This window comes from Pseudorca crassidens, chromosome 8 (assembly GCF_039906515.1).
Source record: "Pseudorca crassidens isolate mPseCra1 chromosome 8, mPseCra1.hap1, whole genome shotgun sequence".
Lineage (NCBI taxonomy): Eukaryota > Metazoa > Chordata > Mammalia > Artiodactyla > Delphinidae > Pseudorca > Pseudorca crassidens.
The window spans coordinates 85,305,047-85,326,607 of NC_090303.1; the positions used below are offsets into that span (position 1 = coordinate 85,305,047).

A 21,561-nucleotide genomic window follows, 5' to 3' on the forward strand; every position below is an offset into this window, starting at 1 on the left:
GCTTGGAAAGAGAGAGACATTGGAGTCTCGGGCAGTCATGAAAGGTGTCTGCGGGATGCAAGTTGGGTCAGGGAAGTCGATGGGAAAAGAAAGGAACAGGTGGCAGTGAAGAGGGGAAAGAACATCATGGACATGCTCGGGGCTCAGAACAGGTAAAGGGGGCACTGCAGAGGACAGCAGGGCAGCCTGAAGGGCTCCCAATCTGGGACTTCGGGAGATCTCAGGAGGCAAGAAGGTTTTGTGCGGCACTGATGCCAGATGGTAGGAGCAAAGCAGAGCTGAGACACCATTGCCTGGGCCTTTGAAGACCCAAGGCCCTCAGAGCAAGGGGGAAAGGGCCACAACGACTGGTGACACAGAGGACAGGGCAGTGCTGTACCATCAGATAGACCCTGGACACAAACTACTAGCAGGTATCCTCAGGGACACTGGAAAGGACCAGGTGGAATCCAGTGTGCAGGTAGCAAGCCTGCTTAGAAATGGCACAGGAATGGGTGGGAACTAAGGTGGTAACAGCATTTGTCATCAATCACCAAATCCATTCTTCTGCTATTCATCAGGTGCTGAAGAATGGAGGTTAGCCAGTGGCAGAAAGACTCTGCGCAGGTAATCAGGGGAACAGCTGGGACCTGTGAAGCCAGTGGGGTATCAGGGGTCTAGTTTGAGAAGATAATGTGGGCAGGAAAGGACCATAAGGGGAGAGAGCAATGGGTGGGATGCTAAATGGTTGGAGGGTGAGGGACTCTTGTTTGGGAGGCTGGACCCAAACAACAGAGGGAGCAAGGCCGAATGGGACGGGGGGCAATTGGAGGGTCTTAAGATCTGCACATGGGTGCTGTGAGGGGATCATGGCCTAGAGGGAAAGAGGGGTGTCTGGACGTGTTATTGGGGAGTGGGAGAGCAAGGCGATGGGCAGGGGTGCATCCTCGGTCCAAAGGAAGAGAGATGGAAGCAGTGGAGGTGAAGGAAGGAGAAGACAGGGAAGTAGGGGCCTGGTGTAAACTCCCGTGGGCAACGGCTTGATTAAAAGGGAAGAGAGAAGAGGAAGGAAGGTGACACAGAGCAAGACTAAGGAAAAGGGAGCCTAAAGGGAAACGGTGGCCCAAGCCAGCGGAAGGACCAGACCAGTGACAGCCCATGATTTCAGGAGAGAATGTGGCAGGGCAGGGGATGAAAAGAGCGTGAGCTGTGAGAGCCGGTCACAGGAGGGAGCACCCCCTACGGAGAAGGGGTGACCCAATGCAACTCGATGACAGGCATCAGGGAGCACTAAGATGACATCACGGGCCCTAGAGAAGAGGGAGATGCTTTCCTTGGGCCAGAGAGGGAAAGGGAAGGAATGGGTCCCACGAGGAAAGGTCTTGGGAAGGAATGTCTAAATGGGGGCCTCAATACAGCACCAAGGGAGAGTCACCTGCCAGAGACAGACCAGGTGATGGAAGGTGCACAGGGGAGGATGGAGAGAGGAGAGAGGTGGAAGGAGGCAGGCTGGTTACCACTAAGAGGAGCAATGAGAAGAGGGAGGTGGCAGGTAGGAAACCAGGTAGATGTCAGAGGCTCTAACTGGAAGGAAGTGCAGAGTACTGGGGCCAGCCAGTGGGAGCAGAGACATGGGGAAGGAGGAGTGGGAAAGGGGTGGCAGGCAGGGGGCGGGGAGCAGGGACTGCTCTTACAGCCTCAAAGGTTGCAGCAAGGGTGGAACTTTTCAGCCAGGCTCTTTACTGTGGATCTGGCAGGGATGGGGTGAGAGCTTGGGGGATGGACTTTGGGACGGGGATCAGGATTGGGGTGCAGGTAGGGGTTGACTGGGTTGGGTGGGAGGGCAGGGTTGGGATCAGTGGGGATGGGGGGACGGGGGTTGGAGTCGGGACACATGAATCAAGCTCCAGGCACTGAGAAAGTCACCTACTTTAACTGAGCTTGTGGACTGATTACAAGTCCGGTGCTGGGGGTGATGAGCACGTTAAGAAGAGGGAGGGTGAGAGCACTGAAGCCGCCCAGAGAGGACAACGGAGAGCGGCTGCAAGAAGGCAGAAGGGAAACAGCTGGTTGGCAGGAAAGACGGATGGACATTATGACCGTAAGGGCCGGGGGTGTCACAGATCTGAAATGAGGAGGGATAAACTATTCAAAGGGACAAATGACAAGCACTGAGAAAGACGAGAATTAGACCAAAGATACTGTCACATGCCTGAGAGTCATGAAGCGCAGGGGATACAAGGGGTGGGTGGGGCTGCGGGCATGAAAAGAGACGGGAGAGGACAGTGCAGGAGAGCGTCTGGAAGAGAGATGACTGCCCCGAGGGGGTAGGGAGGGCGGACAGCAGGACCCAGGACTCTGTGCAGGTCCAGACTGAGGGCGGTGGTGTCGGGAGTGGGTCTGGCAGGGAGTGGGTCTGGCAGGTGCGGGGGCAAGAGGGTGGGAAGAAGGTGAGAGTGCTGCGGTGAAAGAAAAAGGTCGGAGAATCAGAGGCCGGAGCCTGCCTGAGAGCTGTGTCAGAAGAGTACGTGACAAGGGGTCTGGATGGAAACCTGAAAGGTTACAGGGAGTGATGTCGTGGGGTCGTGCAGCCCGGGAGGCAAGCTCAGCCTGGCTCATGGGCGTGGGTTGGTGGGCGGAGCGTGAGGATTCAACACAGTGTGCTTGAAGCAGAGACGACTCAACCGGGTTGAGCAGTGGATGGGGGACGGAGAAGGGAGCACAGAGCAGAGGAGACAACTGAATCCAGCTGGAAGGTGCACAGACAGCAGCTTCTTTAAAGAACGTCACATGGCTCAGGTAGGACAGTTCCTTTGCTGTGTATGCAGTAACTGCAAAGCAGCAGAGACTTAGAAACTGGGCCAAGGAGGTCAGGTGAGCAGTCTCCAACTGGTGAGAGAGTGTGGCAGAGGAGAAGAGGTCCAATGGGCCAGAAGAAGGAGGAAGGTCGGGTGATGGCACCCAGCAGCCAGGGCAGGAGGGGCTTGCTGCAAGGATCAGGGAGCACACTGTGCCGGGAGGATGGCAAAGAGCACACAGGAGAGAGTGGGTGTGGAGAATCCAGGAACCGTGCCCTGAAAATTGGACCCAGGGTCAGAGGAAGCCCATGCAGGGGGAAGAGCACAGCGCAGGTAAGGCAAGCGAGGAGCAGGGAGAGGTGGGTAAGGCCAGAGGAGCCTGGGCTGGTAGGGGTAGAGGCCCACTGAAAATGCTGGAGACGGGGCATGGTGAGAAAAAGAAACATCAGAGAGGACCCAGAAACAACCACCTTTTCCAAAATGGCAGACCCGAAATGTAGGGTCCTTATGGCTGTTTTCAGAAGCCATGGACAGCACTTTGTAGACCAGGAGTTGGCGGTCAGGAACATGAGCGTGTGTCGGAAGAGAGGGAGCAGGTATCGAGGAACAGGCAGCGAAGACCTCGCATGACTCAGGTGGCAGGGGAAATAGGACGGATGCTGCAGATGAAGTAGAGCGTTTCTCAGCGGAAGAAAAGGCAGAGTATGGGCCAAGTAACGTCCAATCCCCACCCACTCTGGATAGCAAGAGACAGAGGCATCTTGGGCAGCTATGAGAAGGAGGGAGCAGGTTGGGTCAGGGAGTCGATGGCACAAGTAAGGGACAGGCACAGAAGAGGGGAGAGAACCTCATGAATGTGGGGACATCCACTGATCTCACGGCTCAAGAGGAGTGGCCTCTGCAGTACTGAGGCCCAGTGGTAGGAGCAGAGCAGGTCCCAGCTGAGATGCCAAAGCCTGGGTGTTTGAAGACCCAGGGCTCTTAGGAGCAACTGGGGACAGGGGCCACAATGACTGTGGTGACATGGAGGAAACAGGGCAGCATTGCACATTAGATACATCCTGCACAGAAATGACTGGCAGGTAACCTCAGGGACTTCAGGATGGACTCAAGTGGATGGAGCCCAGTGTGTTGGTAGCAAATATGCTTAGAATTGGCAGAGAAGTGGCCAGGAATTCAGGTGGTATCAACAGTGCTTCTGCTATTACAAGGGAGCTATAAAGGGTGGAGTCCTAGGATGTGGCAGAGAGAGTCCACACAGGAAACCAGGGACCTTCAAACCATATGTGTAGTCAGAGAAGAGAATGGGGGCAGCAAAGAGGCAAAGGGAGAGACAGCAAGGGGCAGAATGGTGGAGAGTTGGAGGTGGGGTCTCGCGATCAGGAGAGTGGATCTGGGGAACAACAGAGGGGGCAGGCAGAATGCGATGGACAACCAGAAGAGAGTCTTAAAATATGGCCAAGAGGGAAAGAGGGCAAAGGAGAGATCTGGACCACGTCATCACGGAGTGGGAGAGCAAGGCAATGGGCAGGGGTGTACCCCAGGGTCCGAAGGAGGAGAGATGAAAGCAGTGGAGGTGAGGGAAGGAGAAGATAGCGAAGTGGGGGCCTGGTGTAAAGTCCCGTGGGCAATGGCTTGATTAAAAGGGAAGAGAGAAGAGGAAGGAAGGTGAGACAGAACACGACTAAGGAAAAGGGAGCTTAAAGGGAAATGGTGGCCCAAGCCAGTATAAGGACCAGACCAATGACAGCCCATGATTTCAGGAGAGAACGTGGCAGGGCAGGGGAAGGAAAGAGTGTGAGCTGTGAGAGCAGGTCACAGGAGGGAGCACCCCCTACAGAGAAGGGGTGACCCAATGCAACTCGATGACAGGCATCAGGGAGCACTGAGATGACATCATGGGCCCTAGAGAAGAGGCAGACGCTTTCCCTGGGCCAGGGAAGGAAAGGGAAGGAACGGATCACGTGAGGAGAGGTCACAGGAAGGAATGTTCAAATGGGGTCTTGATGTGGCACGACAGGAGGGCCACCTACCAGAGACAGACCAGGTGATGGGAGGCATCCAGGGGAGGATGGAGAATGGAGTGCAGCAGAAGGGACACAGGCTGGACACCAACGGGGGAGCAGCGGGAAGAGGGAGGTGGGCAGGTAGGAATCCAGGCAGATCTCGGAGGTGCCAACCAGAAGGAACCTCAGAGTTACAGGGCCAGCCAGTGGGAGCAGAGGCTTGGGGAGGGAGGAGTGGAGGGTGGCAGGCAGGGGATGGGGAGCAGTGGCCGCTGCTACAGCCTCGAATATTGTGGCAAGGGTGCAACTCTTCCGCCAGGCTCTTTACTACGGATCCGCTGGGGGTGGGGAGGGAGTTGGGGTCGGGGAGGGAGGAGCTCAGGGAATGAGTGGGGATGGGGATGGCGTTGGGGTCGGGGTGCAGGTCGGGTTTGACAGGGTTGTATGGGAGGACAGGGTTGGGATTGCTGGGAGTGGAGGTGGGGTGGGGAGGGAGATCCAACTGCAGACACGAGAAAATCATCTACTTTAACTGCGCTTCTGGACTGATTTCAAGTCCAGTGTTGGGGTGATGACTTCAGGCTGAGTGAGGAGAGGACTGGGAAGACCAGGGAAGCCACCCAGAGAGGACAAAGGAGAGTAGCTGCAGGAAGGGAGGGAAAGGTCTGCCTGGCAGGAATCACAGAGGGAGGTGAGGACAGTAGGGGCAAGGCTCTCCAGGGGGACGGTGTCGTGGGTCTGATATGAGGAGGGGTAACCTAGGGTGATAGACAATGGCAAGCGGCAAGAAGTACAAGCACCAAAGATATTGTCCCAGTGCCTGAGGGTCATAAAGGATGGGGGGCAGGAGGGGTATATAGGGGTGTGTGAAAAGAATAGTGTCTTAATGCAGAACGGGGTTTACGGCACGTCAGGTGTCAGTGAGTTAATATGGAAGGGAATGTGGTGGTTCCAGGAGGACAGTGCCGGGCCAGTGTCAGAGAGGGGGGCAGGGCTAGGATCCTTGAGGAACAAGGGTCAATGGCAACCGATGGGAGCCTAGAGGCGGGCAAGGAGGGAGTGCAGCCCAGGGAGGCACGCTGGGCTTCCACAGCAGTGATTCTTCCCCGGGGGGGGGGGTCGATTTCACCCAAGGGGGGCTGTGGGCATGGACCCCAAGGGAGGCCTGTCAGAACATCTGAGGGAGAGCAGTACTCTGCTCAAAACAAAAACAAAAAAATCAAAAAAGGAAACACAAAAACATTCCTGAAAGACGATGCTGATAGGCTTGCCTTGGGGGTCACGCATCCTCGGGTGAGAATCACTGGGTGGAAGGGGCAGGGTGGGCAGCTGGGAAGAGGGGTGAAGCATGAGCAGATGAGCCCGAGTCGGGCAGACGGAGGCATCAGAGTCAAGAGTGTCAGACATGGAGGAAAAGGACCCAGGCAGGGCCAGGGAGACAGCGAGTAAATGAATGTAGCCAGCAAGGCACCTGGAATGATTGGGGGAGGGGGGAGGGGGATTACGGTCGATCAGTTGGGAGTGGATTGCAAGCATGCTGTCCCTGAGCTTAGGACTCTGGAGGAGTAAGGCTGAGGGAGATGGAAGTGGTGACTGAAAGGAAGTTGGGTTGCATGTGAGCAGAAAGCACCGGAGGGGGGTGTCCATGCAGAAGGAAGGGGCAGATGAGAGGGGAGAGGACAGTGCAGGAGAGCGTCTGGAAGAGAGATGACTGCCCCGAGGGGGTAGGGAGGGCGGACAGCAGGACCCAGGGCTCTGTGCAGGTCCAGACTGAGGGCGGTGGTGTCGGGAGTGGGTCTGGCAGGTGCGGGGGCAAGAGGGTGGGAAGAAGGTGAGTGCTGCGGTGAAAGAAAAAGGTCGGAGAATCAGAGGCCGGAGCCTCCCTGAGAGCTGTGTCAGAAGAGTACGTGACAAGGGGTCTGGATGGAAACCTGAAAGGTTACAGGGAGTGATGTCGTGGGGTCGTGCGGCCCGGGAGGCAAGCTCAGCCTGGCTCATGAGCGTGGGTTGGTGGGCGGAGCGTGAGGATTCAACACAGTGTGCCTGAAGCAGAGACGACTCAACCGGGTTGAGCAGTGGATGGGGGACGGAGAAGGGAGCACAGAGCAGAGGAGACAACTGAATCCAGCTGGAAGGTGCACAGACAGCAGCTTCTTTAAAGAACGTCACATGGCTCAGGTAGGACAGTTCCTTTGCTATACATACAGTAGAGAAGGAAATAAGGAGAGATGATGAAGGTGGGCCCCGGACGTAGGCAAGATCAGGTGAGCATTCTGAAACAGGTAGTAGAGAAGAGGAGGTCCAATGGCTAAGAAGAGTGAGGAAGGTGAGGCAATGGCACCCAGCAACCAGGGCAGGAGAGGTTTGTTGAGAGGATCAGGGAACACACTGCACAGAGTGTGATAGCAAAGAGCCAAAAGGATGGAGTTGGATGTCGAGGGTCCAGGAGCTGTGCACCCATGAGTGGGCCAAGGGCGTGAGGAAGCCCATGCAGGAGGGAGAGGATGGCGTGGGTAAGGCCAGGTTGGAACATGGGGTAGGTGGACGAGGTGAGAAGAGGATGAGCTGGTAAAGGTAGTGGTCTGTGGAAAATGTTGGAGACGAGCCTGTCAATGCAGGGCATGACGACACGAAACGATGGAAGGTCAGACAGAAGCCTGAGGGACCTGAAAAGACACGGTGCTCAGGGATGAATGGGGACAGCATATGGAGTCACTACAGCACATTGCAGACCAAGAAGCTGGAGACTGGGGAGCATGAGGGCAGGTCAAGAAGAGAGCAGATGTCAAGGAAAAGACCACTGCATCTGTGGCATGACTGACAGGTGGTAGGGGAAGTAGGATGGGATGTTGAAGATAAAGCAGAGAGGCTCTTGAAGACAAGAGTGGGAGAAAAGGCAGAGGATGGGCTGAGCAACGTTCAGTCCACACCCAGCCTGCAAAGAGAGAGATCCTTGGATTCTCGAGTGTCCATGAAGGTGGTAGGCCAGTATTGAGATGGGTCAGGGGAGTCAATGGGAAAAGAAAGGGACAGGCAGCATGGATGAGGGGAAGAACCTCATGAATGTGTGAAGGGCTCAGGGAAGTTAAAGGGGGCTCTACAGAAAAGGGGAAGGCAGCTTCAAGAGCTCCCAATCTGGGGACGTCAGCAGATCTCAGGGGCAGGAGGGGTGGTATTGAGGCCAGACAGCAGGTGTACACTAGTGAATAAAAGAAAGTACAGGTGCTATCTGTTATATCTGTGGGAAAGCACTGTTTTATGGGAAGACAGACAATGTAGAATGTTTATAGAGGGAGAGGCTAGAGCACAGCCAAGTACAAAGCAAAGGGGTATAGTGCAATCAACTGGATTTTGAAAGAATTGTATTTAGCACTGGTAAAATATGCCTCCTACAGATGCTGATATAGTGTTTATACGTTCATTGTTTTTCCAATGAAAATGAGCAGAGGAAAAAGAAAAGAAGTGGTTAAAATAAAATTGGAACTAAGTCAACAGTATACATACAAATCATTCTTGGAATTATTAAGGAACATTATAATGGTTAGGATGCATAGTGCGACCTGTTGATCACAATTAATGGAATAAAGGGAAATGGGAGAAATATATAAAAAGAAATTACCACAGGGAAATTGGTGGGTGGCTGCCTGAAAAATCTATCAGACAATTATGTCGAAGTGGGTAGATTCAAGAGAATAAATGGTCACATAGAGATAAATTCATAAAACAAAATCTGAAGGGAGAGCGTCAGCAGCAGTCCTTGTAACATTAGTGCTCCTGACATCCCAAGATGAAGACACATGCCAGAGAATGGGGTTGTTTTGAATAATAAGAGTAGGTCAAGGAGTAATTTCACACATTTTCACATACTGAATCCATTTAAAGGCCAGACTGTGAACCAGTTTTTCTAAGGCTACAAGATGGGGAAACAGGAAGTGAGTGGATGTGCCATGTTTATATTGCATTCTGGAGAGATGTTATCATTTAAGAAAGGCAGCAATAAAGATGACAGCTATCGATGATGGTGTGAAACGGGAACATGAAATAGGATAGGAAGACAGGTTCAAAGTCAGCACAGAGGAAATGTTGAAATTTCAGTGTGTTTGAGGAAAGGGAGGTTGGTTGCAAGACGAATGAACAGGCGAATGAGGTCTCAAACTGGAATCTTGGCAAGTCTCATTAACGGGTCAGATTTGGAGGAATATGGATTCTACGGCTAGGCTGATGCAAATTCTAGTGATAAAGGTAGGGGAAATGGTGGCTAAATAGTAATGTTCAACCTATCCTGCTTTTTTATTAGCATTTGAGTAGAAATTCAGATTACGTGCTTAGCTTGGAAGAATGCAGAGTTTCACCAAGGGTCATTAATATGGATCCCAGTGAGTGGCTGGAGGTGCGTCAAAGTAAAAAAAACAGATAAATTTTACTTAACTGAAGCTGTGGATTTAATTCAGATTGTCAGGAGTTAATATGGCTAATACTGAATAGCAAATAATGGAATGGAGACAACAGATTCAGTGAAGAGATTGGAGTTCATCAGGATCCTGTGGTAGCTCATTAAGATAAAGGTTTAAGGAAGTGTAGAACTGCAAGAACTGCAGTATGTATGTATAATATGAAAGAGTTATGAATTGTTAAATGGGAGGCAGCATCCCTAATGAAAAACAGAAAGAGAGGGCTTCCCTGGTGGCGCAGTGGTTGAGAGTCCGCCTAACAATGCAGGGGACACGGGTTCGTGCCCCGGTCTGGGAAGATCCCACGTGTTGCGGAGCGGCTGGGCCCGTGAGCCATGGCCGCTGAGCCTGCGCATCCAGAGCCTGTGCTCCGCAATGGGAGAGGCCACAACAGTGAGAGGCCCACGTACCGCAAAAAAAAAAAAAAAAAAAAAAAACAAAACAAAAAAAAACAGAAAGAGAAACTCATATACATGTCCTGTTAAACTTGATCTTAGTATGGATATTTTCTATTGAAGGCTATTTAAATGAGTTATCTAAATCTGTTGAAATGAGAAATAATGATGCAATGAGGACCAAGAGTTCAATAATAAAAGCAATATAGGGATTAGAATGGTTCTGAGTAAGTAATAAAGCAAAAAGGTAGAGTCATTACAGAGGTCCAAAGTGGGGAAAAATTTGTAGAATGTTGCATATATATGTTGTTACTGGTGTAATAAACATTCAGAGGAAGGAACGTTGCTGGATGAGAAAGGACACTAAGAAAGCATTCTGCCTTGAAGGCTTTTCTAGAAATTTTTCAGTAAAGAGTAGTTGTTGGAGGATGGAAGATAAGTAGGACTAAATTGAGACTTATGATGTTGATTACTCTTTCCACAATTTGCCCAAGATTTCAGGGAAGGAGTTATGGTAATATCTTGATGTTGAGTTAAAGTAAATTTTTTCAGATGGCATAGATTTTTTGTATACTTATAAAGTAAGGAGGAGTGGGAAAGTTTAAAGATACAGAAAAGGTAAGAACAGGTGATGGAATAACTTTCTGAGGATATGGGTGGGTGGGTATCTTTTGAACTGTGAAAGACTTGATTGTTAAAGAGGATAAAAGGAGAAAGTGGATAGTTTCAGAATTGAAACAATAATAGCCTCTATCTATTAAGTATTTACTATGTGTCTGGCACCACGCTAATCACGTTACTTAATTTCATTTTAGCCTTACAACAATCCTAGAAGGTTTACAGAGATCAAATAACTTGCCTATGATTACACACTCAGTGTGTAACAGAGTCAGAATTCAAATCGAATTTATCTATCTCCAAAACCTACATTACTTTCTATTCTATACAGTTTTCAAGTTGAAGGAAATCACAATCTATAGAATTTCCATTTTTTTCTGTGACTATACGGAAAATATATTTTCTGAGATGAGACAAGCAGAGGTGATTGATTGTATAGATCTTCAGGTGATTGGTAAAATCCAGAATATCTGCAATGGGAAAATGCTGAAAGGAAGGCATGTGGAAAAGACTCTTATTACCACCTATGCCCTGGTATTTCACTTCTATTCATTGCACAGCAAAGACTCTGGATTGGCCATGGATTAAAAATTTTAGAGTTTCTAACAAAGACTAAAGAATAGAAAGGAGTTTTTTTTTAAGCAGGTAAATGATAGGTAAAACATAAATCGACTACTAACAAAATTTTAAAAGTCCAAGTGTTAAGACTTCCATTGGAAGAATTCCATTTCTTTTCTCCAAGATGCAATCACAAGAGTTTATAACTAAGTTTTAACACCAACCAGCAAACCCTCTGAATTTAACAGAAAAGAAGGAAAATTCTCCAAATGACAAATTTTTATAGACAAAATACTAACAACCATCGAGCAAAAGAGTCCATAGCCAGCAGACCAAAGGTTGAAACCTCTGGGCTAATTTGTAAGATCTGCTTTAAAAAGAAATTAACTCCATAGTAAGGAGGGGTAAGAAAATCTCCCTATGCTTTCTGTCTTAGTAGAAGTGTTTTCTGTTGTTGTTGTTTTCTCCTATACTATATGTAACTTATGTAATTTCAATATTGTTGTTTTATGTATTTTGATATTGTAAAATTGTATTTATTGTATTCTGTTAGAACCACTCCCTGGGGTGTGAGGCACCTGAGTTATCAGTTATCCAAGTGAACCTGGGGAAATGGGAGGAGCTAGTATTCTCAATTGGGGAGAGCTTGATTCTTTAACCAATGAGTTCAGCATTTTGCTTCCAAAATTAAGTAGTGAAGTAATGGCATCCCTTAAAAAACAGAAACTTAGTGGGAAGTAAAATGGGGTTAGAATTTTGAAATATGGAGAGGTGCCTACTGGAAAAAACTGAAGAAGTATGGTGTATCCCAGGATGATGGCAGAAGCCATAGGGCTACATTAAGACTGGGCCCAGATAGTGGTTTAGAATAAGGGTAAATAAGACTAGCTTTATTTACATAAGAGTACAGCCAGCTTAATTACTGGCTGGTGGACATAAGTCAAATCTAACCAGAGGGAAACAGACCAGGAAAGAAAGTGAAGCTAAAAGGGAATGGAATAAGAGAAACCTCATAAAGGGATAAAGGAGGTAATTAAAGGTTAAAGTTGGATGGCCTAATGCTCGAAGGAGAAATAGTGGAGGCCAGATAGGAAAGTGCCTTCCTACCCAGGAGCTTATGGATCCAGGGTGGCCGCAACTGCAGGTCCACCCAGGGCCAGAGGGAACAACCTGGGGTTCAGACCCAGCAATGGTGCCAACTTGAATCTACCTCGTGCTAGAGTTGAGTAGCCTGGTCTATCATCCAACACAGGTAAGATTGGGCAGGGGCTCCCAGAACCAACATCTAAAAAGGGAGTTGGGAGAGGGGCTAACGGAAGACAGGTTAAGCCCCAAATGTAATGAATGATGACCAGGGATAACTATTTACTAGTGCTTTTACGATTTCTTGTAACTCTGTAACTTTCCCAATATTTGTTAACTTCTATCTGATTTTTCCTGTATTAGTAGTAAAAATTGTTTTTTCCTGTATTAGTAGTAAAAATTGTTTTTTCCTGTACTGGTAATAAAAATTGTTCAAAATGTAAGTGCAATGTGTGTGCTTATTTCAGTGAAAACTGGGTAACAGTTGTGAAAACTCTGCAGTGACTATGGGAAGAAAAGAACTCAGGTGGGAAAATGGGAAAAAGAAATCAAGTACAACAAATACTTGACATTCATAGGTTAGAAGATCTCAAACCCCCAATTTGTAAATACCACTGGCACTAGCAATTGGCTGTTCTTCACAGGCCTCCCCCCCCCACCCCCAAGACTGCATACAGGTCAAGCAGATTACAAGCCCTTCTCAAATGTGGATACACAGATGTTGGCTAAGCCACTCATTAGGCTGAGACATACTCTTAGACACTTGCCTCGTGTTACAGGACCCTTAAAAACAATATATTTTATGATGCCATGGATCTACTAAATAAAAAGTCCTTAGGATGCCCTGGAAAGAAACATCAGGGAGAAGTAGGCCATGATCCTTCATAAGAGACATCAGGCATATGAACCCTCACTAGTGGTGACACTGTTCCAACAGAAAGTCTGAGTTCCTTTTTGGGCTACCACTGTATACATCCAGTTTCTGTTTTACAATTAAATGTCCAGCATATTTTACTCAGAAACTTGGTTATAAAATTAGTATTTCTGTAAGCAGTAACTCATTTTATAAATATACCATCATTTAATTCCGGAAAAGAAACAAATTCTTGAACCCCAAACATCTGTCCAGACATTTAAGAGCTCAAGTGGTAATGCACTCTTAATCATATCTCTTCCATTCTGTGTGTTATTACCTGCTGTAGAGTCATCATCAGGTAAACGAACAAGAGTGTAGCATATTCCTGGTTGATTATAAGGTAGGCTGGGGACTGGGATACAACACAGCACTTCATAGGAATCTGATGGTTCCACCTGCACTGTCACTTTCTCCAGTAGCTGGTCATTGAGAGTATTGGTACAGTCAAACTGAAAAGTCAGCAAATAGGAAAGTTATGAAGGAGAAGAACTGTTTGCAAGCAAGTTGTTCTTCCCACCCATAACCCACGACTGAGTTCTGGAACCCTCTATACTTTCTAAACACCACGCATGTCTCCCCGTAAGATTTTTCCTGAGGCAACGAGGATAACCTTATTCTTGAGGTCTTTTTTGTTTATATTAACCAGTGTTTTCCTCCTTCCTGAGATTGAGTTCTACCAAACAAGATGGTAGAAGTCTGATAGCTGTCTGAGAACCAAACTGAAATCCAAGTTCTTGGAATGACACACTTATTTTACCCTGATATTAAATGATGACTATTTCTTCCACAGGTTATCCTTTATGCTGTCCAACTTCTTCAGACATTTCAGTTTTATGTCTTTTTAAATTTAAATCATCAAAAGCTACCCATCACATCTCTACGGCTATGGAGTTAGGAAAGAAAACAAGATATGCTGCTAAATTTGCTTCTCTATAAAAGGGACTAGAATCATAAATAAACTAAAAGGGGATTAACACTAAACCCCTTACTGGAGCCAGTTCTGGCGCTTATCTCACCTGGAACACAATATGATTGGTAAACATGTGCTTGATACAACGAACAAAATATTCTGTCTCTGCTTCTGTAAGTTGAACAGGCTCAGAAGACTTGAACAAGGGTCCTAGATTCATAAACTCAGGAATGACAGCCAGTTGTTCTATCAAGAAAAAAGGAAAGAAAAGGAGGAGGAAAGTAAGAAGACAGGGAAGACATTACTCTGGGTGTCTAAAATGTTTTAAGTTTCCACAGTCTTACTAATAGTTGAACACTCAGCTAATGTGTCCCCAAGCTTTAGTGAAATAATCTTTTAAGTAAGAGTTTATACACTCAATTACTAAAAGCAACAAACAGACAGACAAACTTAATTCCTAATTTCATAGAATTTGAGTTCCCTGATACAGAGTAAGAAAAGCATTCTCCGTAAGCTGGCAACTGGAAATTGCAAAGTCCCACAGACTCCAGGTAGCGCCCGCAACTGTAAGCTAGGACAATCAATATTCGGCCATACAACGAGCTCCCGTACTGAGAATTAATCAAATTGAACAAAAGTAGTGGCCTTCATTATACTTACAATGCCTCGGGTGCTAGGCTACTGCTTCTACACATCAAATCATCATACCTTGGAAAATGTCTTGCCTGGAAGGAGCCAACTTCTCGGGCTTAGTAGCCATCAGTGTGATTTCTACAAAGACAAGTATGAGCAATCAAATGAGCTTCCCTCCTACTATCAAGCCAAACATGCAGCCAGGAGATGAGGACAGAAACGTTAAGCAGATAAACATAAGGTGCTATTGCTGAATCACACCGGGAGGTTCTCTGTCATCTTTTTTGGAGGAACACTCAAAATGTATTTAGTGAACATATTTTATGAAATAATAAAGTAAGTCCTAAAAATACAAAATTTGCTTTAATGAACCGAAATGTTTTTTTAATTACTCTTAAAAGGAGGAACAGTTTATAAAACAAATCTCGTGATTCAAACAGGAAAAACTACTTATATAGTACCAACAAAAAAACCTGAAAATGTTGAAAGCGTAAGCTCTTTCATTTTTGGTTCTAACCACTACACACTTTGTTCCTTTATTTTTTTAAGCCTCCAACAGAAAAATTAATTAAGAAGTTAACTAATATCGGAAAATAAAAATAAGAGGTGACAGCACAATTACTGCTCTGAAACACACGGTGACAACTAACTTCAAACGCTGTAACACTTAGCATTAAAAAAAAAAAATTTCAATCTGAGTCACAATTCATATTCTTGCTTTCATGAGAAAACAAGGGAAAAAATTTTAAAACCCTAATTTAAAAAGAATCATCCAGGGGGCTTCCTTGGTGGCGCAGTGGTTTAGAGTCTGCCTACCGATGCAGGGGACACGGGTTCATGCCCCGGTCCAGGAAGATCCCACATGCCGCGGAGTGGCTGGGCCCGTGAGCCATGGCCGCTGGGCCTGCGCGTCCGGAGCCTGTGCTCCGCAACGGGAGGGGCCACAACAGTGAGAGGCCCGCGTACCGAAAAAAAAAAAAAAAAAGTATCATCCATCTTAGTTCTGTAAGATTAGAAGCAGTGACCATTAAAAGAAATATTAAAGAAAATATGCTAACAGTGTATTTTATTGGTGTAAAACTACTTATACCTAGAAAAACTAACAGTGTTACCCTTACCTGCTTTCTGTTCAAAGACAGCAGCCATAGCAAGAGGAATAGATTTCATATCAAAGGGCTTTTCTGAAGGCTCCAGTGTGTACTGGTGTAAGGCTTTCTCCATCCCTGGTACAGAGACTGCCAGACCTATGAAACAGAAAACTCTCAGCACTACTTCTTGCCAATCCTAGGACCCAGATAGGCCCAGATTTGTAATATTTATCTAAGCTTTCTAAAGAAAACTATAACCACAGATTTTATAACCTAAATAATAAAAAATAAAGGCTCTTATAATTTCATCCAAGGAAGCATAGGAGCAGAGCATAGGAATTTTCAACAAAATAGAAGTATCTTCCAGAAAACAAAGCAACGGAGACACATGGAAACGATGATAGCATAAGGGAAAAAAGGTAAACCCATCCAAGAGGGAGCTCAAGGAGGACCAGGAAAAAGCAATATTCTTTGGGCTTTTACATACTTTAGGTCTCCCTAGAAATGGAAGTGCATTCAAAGACAGAAACCAAGCATTTTGCCTAGTGAAGCCAGCTCATATGCAAATCATCATGGATATGCTTCTCAGACACCATTTGTGGAACAGAAGTGTACTTGTCTCCATTCTTGGCTCTCACTGACCATTGAAGATATATGTAGCATTCAGCGCCATCTGCCTCTGCTGCAGCACATTCAGATAGAAGGTGGCTCTATCCCGTACCTCATCATCAGTATCCATCATACACCTGTCCAGGGATACAGAAGATACATGTCACAGCACCGTAATGATTTCCAATAGCTTTACCACTATACCTAAAGGACACGATCCAGGCCATCTGATACTGCCTTTATAAAAGAGCTCAACAACAGCCAACGGTGGATCCTAAAATCTCCACAAATACCGGGTACTGTTCTCAACTGGTAAAGAAATGGTGTCATTATGAATCAGAAGCACTACATACGTAGGCATTAAAATAATTAGGAAGGACACAATAACATAAGATAGCAGTTTGGAGTCTATTCTTGGATCTGCAACCACATGACCCTGGTAAAGACTTAGACTTCGAATATAATTTAAAAATGGTAATATTATACTTTCCAAGGATACTAAAAAGCATTCCGAATCCAGGCATTGATATCACTCAAATGGCAATTTATTTGATTTAAACCAGCCAGCCTTTGGCTTGTAATTTTTCTGCTTCAATTACAAGATGTAATCACAGAGTGTTTGCTAAAGCAAGTCTTTTCCTCATCAAATAGAGAGTCAAGGAGACCATGAAAAGCTGGTATTTTCAACTCTACATAGTGAATCTCTTTGAAGTTGGCCCCTGTTATACAAATTGAGGCACATGTATTTAAGTCACTTCCTCAAAATCATGCAAGAGAAATTAGAAGTCAAATTTTACATGTACTTAGCACATGCAAAATTACCAGAAGAATAAGAAAAATGCCATTTGCCCTGACTCCATCAGCTCTACTCTTAGGTCCTGCAATGCATTTTGATATGGTACAATGAGGAATTCTCTATTCAGCCACATGGCATTCTTATTTTAAAAAGAAAAGAAAAGAAAAAGACATTCTTTTAATTACCTTTGTAAGAGTACTAGGATACTTGGGAGAAGATTCTCATTCTGAGCCCCAAATTTAGCCAAAGCACTCACAGCAGCTGTAATGGAGCATAAAACAAAACAACATGAATATTGGCTTCTCAGAGTCAAGCAGTAATCATTAAAAAAAAAAAAATTAGAGGAGTTTCCCCATGTTCAGTTGGAATAAACTCTTATTGTTTTATTGTGAGTTTCTTGATCTTATTTCCTTGATCCATTTAAGCATAAATAGAAATCAGCAGGCCCAAGAGAGCTCTGAGTAAGAAAACCCACCATGCATTGAGGAAAAAGGATCATATGTATTCCTTATATGAGCTATCTTCCAGTCCAGCTCCTTATAAGCTCTAATCTTAAACAACCAGCCCCACACATTAAAAAACAAAAACCAAAACCCAAAACTCTATTATTAAAAGTCACTGTATCAGCAGAGGTTTACTGCTTACTTAACCTTTGTCAGGAGTTGTGCTAGATGCTGGAAGCAGAAAGACAGAAGACATCAAGGAGTTGTCCTCCAGTGGGAAAGACAGGTAAGTAAAGAGGTAGTTACAACATAGCACAGAAAGTCCATGGTAAGACTATAACCAGGGTACTACGTGAGTAGAGAAAGGAATGTAAGTCACAATTGGAGAAGGAGGAGACAGACAAGGAGTTGACACTTATTACTTGAGCTAAAGTCTGAAGAACAAATACAGTTAGCCAGAGGGAAAAGGCAGGAAAAGAGCATTCGAGGGAGAGAGAATAAAAAGTACCAAGGCCCTCAGGCCAGACAAGAAAGTGTGGCAAGATCCTGGGACTGGACACAGCTGAGCAAGGCTGAAGCACTAGACCTGTGCTGGAGAGCAGGAGAAAAGTGAGAGACTAGAGACAAAACAAAATTCGGTTATGGTTCAACCTCAAGGCTATTATTAACAGGTGTTAAATACAGGATGAATCTGTGTATTTGTAGCAGAGTGTACTACTCTAAATTTGTGAGATTTTATGTCTAACGACCACTTTGGTAGCAGAGTGTGGAGAATAATATACTGGATATGGGCGAAACTACAAGCAGTCAGACTAGTTGGGCAACTGAAATGGATGGGAGCCTAATGCAGCCCTCAGGAAATCTACGAAAAAAGACAATGAAGAAATGCATTTTGAGGAGACAGAATGGAAAGAACTTTGCCAAAGGATAGATGGGGGTTATAAAACAATGGAGTAAGGTTCTAGCCTTGCAACTGAGTGGATGATATAGGTGAGGATTTCCGTTTGGGATAGTTTGAATTTCAAGCTGAATTTAAAGTGCCTTAGATAGCCAGACGTACAAGTTCACGAAAGAGACTGCAATGCCACAGCATATCAGCAGAGCTCTGGAAATGAACACCAGAATGAATGTGTATGCTGAGAAGACAAACCCCTAAGGAAAACTAACGTTTTAAGGAATGGAACAGAAGCTCTATAAATAAGACTGAGGAGTGATGGAAAGATGCAGGCTATTGTGGAAACCAAGGGAACAGAGTTTCATGAAGTGTTTAGGCAACAGTATATCAAATTGACTGAGGTGAACAAGGGTAAGAACATAAAAGTGTCTAACTTGATTTTCCAACTAGCTTATAAGTAATTTCCAAAAAAAATAGCTTCAGAAGGTTTTTAAGGGAGAGAGCAAGATTATAGTGAGTTGAAGAGAAAATGGAGAATAAGTTCATAGGGGCAGCTAGTAATAGCTCCTACAAGGTTACATAACAGGGGGAGTATGGTCAGTAGCTAGTGAGAGACAATGGATCAAAGGAAGGCTTATAGTTTTAACAGGGGAGATTTGTACCAGTTCACATGCTAAGGGGAGGAGGAAGTAAAAAAAACCCTAAGACCTGTTTAAAAAGTCACTTAAAAACTACAGAGGGCTTCCCTGGTGGCGCAGTGGTTGAGAGTCCGTCTGCCAATGCAGGGGACACGGGTTCGTGCCCCAGTCCAGGAGGATCCCGCATGCCGCGGAGCGGCTGGGCCTGTGAGCCATGGCCGCTGAGCCTGCGCGTCTGGAGCCTGTGCTCCGCAACGGGAGAGGCCACAGCAGTGAGAGGCCCGCGTACCACAAAAAAAAAAAAAAAAAAAAAACAACTACAGAGGCAGAAAGACACACAAATTTCACAGACATTCATACTTATGGCCATAACTCGGAAAAAATGGATGACGCCATCATAATCTTCCGTCATACCGAAAGTCAAGGGTTATTTGTCTCTGATACAGGCAGAAATCAGGATGGAAATTGGAATACAAAGAAATAGCTGTACATCTGGGGCTTAAGTGTGCTCCAAGATTCCACCATCAAATAGACGTTGCAACTTCATTTTCGAATTTCATTACCACCCCCTTGAGTTAATAAGCGTTTCACAAGATCAGCAGTTACACCATTATTAGTGTTGCAATGACTCACCAGCTCTGACAGCCTCATTCTCCAGTACCACCCTATTAAAAATAAAGCGGATATACTTGGAGGGGACAGGCGTTCTGGGGCCCTCTTTGCCCAACAAATGTAGAATCTTAGTAGCCAGAACAGTGTGTTCACAGTCCTCGATGAATTCACAAAGGTGGGCTAGACCTGCCTCTTTACTGTCAGGGTTCTCTTCCACAATGCTGATTATGCAGTCCACAATGGCTCGCTTATATTCAAAGCCTCCCTGGCAAAAGAGAAAACTGCCATTCATTCTGAGGACACTTTTTGGAGAAATGCTTATACTCCAAGGCTCATGCTATAACATTCAGATTTCATTTCCCTTCCCTTATGAAAAAAACAAAAGCGTTTTTTTCCTCCAAGTGGGAAAGCCAAAGCAATATAGCATGTCTAGTAATAAGACAGAAAACAGAATTAGGCACACTATTTGAGATGCATACTGAGATGATAAAGAAAGCTGCTTTAAATACTACGGCATAAGAATTTAAGAGAGCAACTTCACATGATTAAAAAGTAGTGCACCTACGTCATCTCGGAGCATGTTGGAGAGGAAAGTCATCATGACGCTGTGCTTTCGAGGGTATTTCTGACAGAGAGCACTAATTGCCTGTACAACCACCACCTGTAGAAAAACAAACAAAAAGGACATGCACCTTTATAATGACTGTACAACTACCACCTAGAGGAAAACACAGAAAGGACGTTCATCTTTATAACTTTAGCTACTTATGTACTGTAAGCTAAGAAAGCACTATAGTTAACTAAAATCACAATAATGGTTCTTCATGAAAGATAAGCAAAAGAGACCTCAGAGGAAAATAAAAAGCAATGTAAAAATGAAGTGTATTCAAGAGACCCCAGGGCTTCCCTGGTGGCGCAGTGATTGAGAGCCCACCTGCCAATGCAGGGGACGTGGGTTCGAGCCCTGGTCCAGGAAGATCCCACATGCCGCGGAGCAGCTGGGCCTGTGCACCACAGCTGCTGAGCCTGCGCTCTGGAGCCCGCGAGCCACAACTACTGAGCCCACGTGCCACAACTCCGGAAGCCCGTGTGCCTAAAGCCCGTGCTCCGCAACAAGAGAGGCCACTGCAATGAGAGGCCTGCACATCACAACAAAGAGTAGCCCCTGCTTGCTGCAACTAGAGAAAGCCCGCGAGCAAGCAATGAAGACCCAGTGCAGCCAAAAATAAATAAATAAAATTAATTAATTAAAAAAAAAAGAACCCACCCCTTTGCTCCAAGCAAATGAGCTTTGAGCATATTTTAAAATTTTACATTTAAAATTTTCACATACAAATTTTAAAGTGAACAGTAAAGATAAAAAGCTTAAGGACTCATTTCCATAGAAGAAATAGAGAAAGTTACCAAAGAACTATTTCACAAAATGGTTTCTAGGAAATTTTTACCACAACTTTAAAGACCAGTGTCAAGAAGTAAAAAGAGTGTGAAATTTTACCCTACTTGCAAGCTAACAGGTTAGACTGCTACAATTTCATGGATGCTAGAAGAATACACAAGAATCCTGGATCAGAGATGAAAGACAGTTATTTAATGACAGCAGAAGCAGTAGCCAGGATATCAGCATTTGGGGGTCAGTTTCCTAAGCCCCAGTTACCATAGGACAATGCAAAAAGGGCCAGATAATACTTGAGCCCACAGTAGGCTGCATTACAGGAGATTTTGAGATATGGAACTTGAATATTTTATAGTGGGCAGTAAGCATGCCAGTCCTCTATTCAGAAGGGAAACATTACCTTTATTATACTAGGCAATAAGCATGTTTGCTTTTTGCTCTAGAGGCAGGACTAGCTGTATCTTCTAGGGCTGTATGGAAACCGGCCATTTACTACTTTTAGGGAGATGCTGTATCTTTTGAGACTGGAAGGGATCTTGCACTACACAAAGGGGACAAAACTGGTACAGTAGGAAACAAAGGGCAGTTAGTGCCTAATTTGCCGGGTGTGCAGAAATGCAAGAAATTTATGGAAGACTGGAGAACTGTCTGCCAACCAGATAGTCCCAAATCTATATATGTTGTTTCAGAGCATAGAAAATGAAAGAAAACATCCACAATCTTTTATGAAGCATTGATAT

General features: G+C 45.6%; 1 protein-coding gene across 2 annotated transcripts in view; it reads right to left on the reverse strand.

Moving 5' to 3' along the window:
* The window catches only part of COPG2 (COPI coat complex subunit gamma 2), a 129,682-nt gene that overhangs the window by 24,506 nt on the left and 83,615 nt on the right, over positions 1-21,561 (reverse strand). For both annotated transcript variants that reach the window (XM_067747017.1, XM_067747018.1), the window contains exons 13-20: positions 19,994-20,089; positions 19,450-19,693; positions 17,026-17,101; positions 16,078-16,181; positions 15,466-15,591; positions 14,423-14,485; positions 13,821-13,960; positions 13,082-13,253 (exon numbers count right to left, since the gene is read on the reverse strand). In XM_067747017.1, coding sequence (XP_067603118.1) covers positions 13,082-13,253; positions 13,821-13,960; positions 14,423-14,485; positions 15,466-15,591; positions 16,078-16,181; positions 17,026-17,101; positions 19,450-19,693; positions 19,994-20,089 — 1,021 coding nt within the window. The remainder of the gene's footprint in view (positions 1-13,081; positions 13,254-13,820; positions 13,961-14,422; positions 14,486-15,465; positions 15,592-16,077; positions 16,182-17,025; positions 17,102-19,449; positions 19,694-19,993; positions 20,090-21,561) is intronic.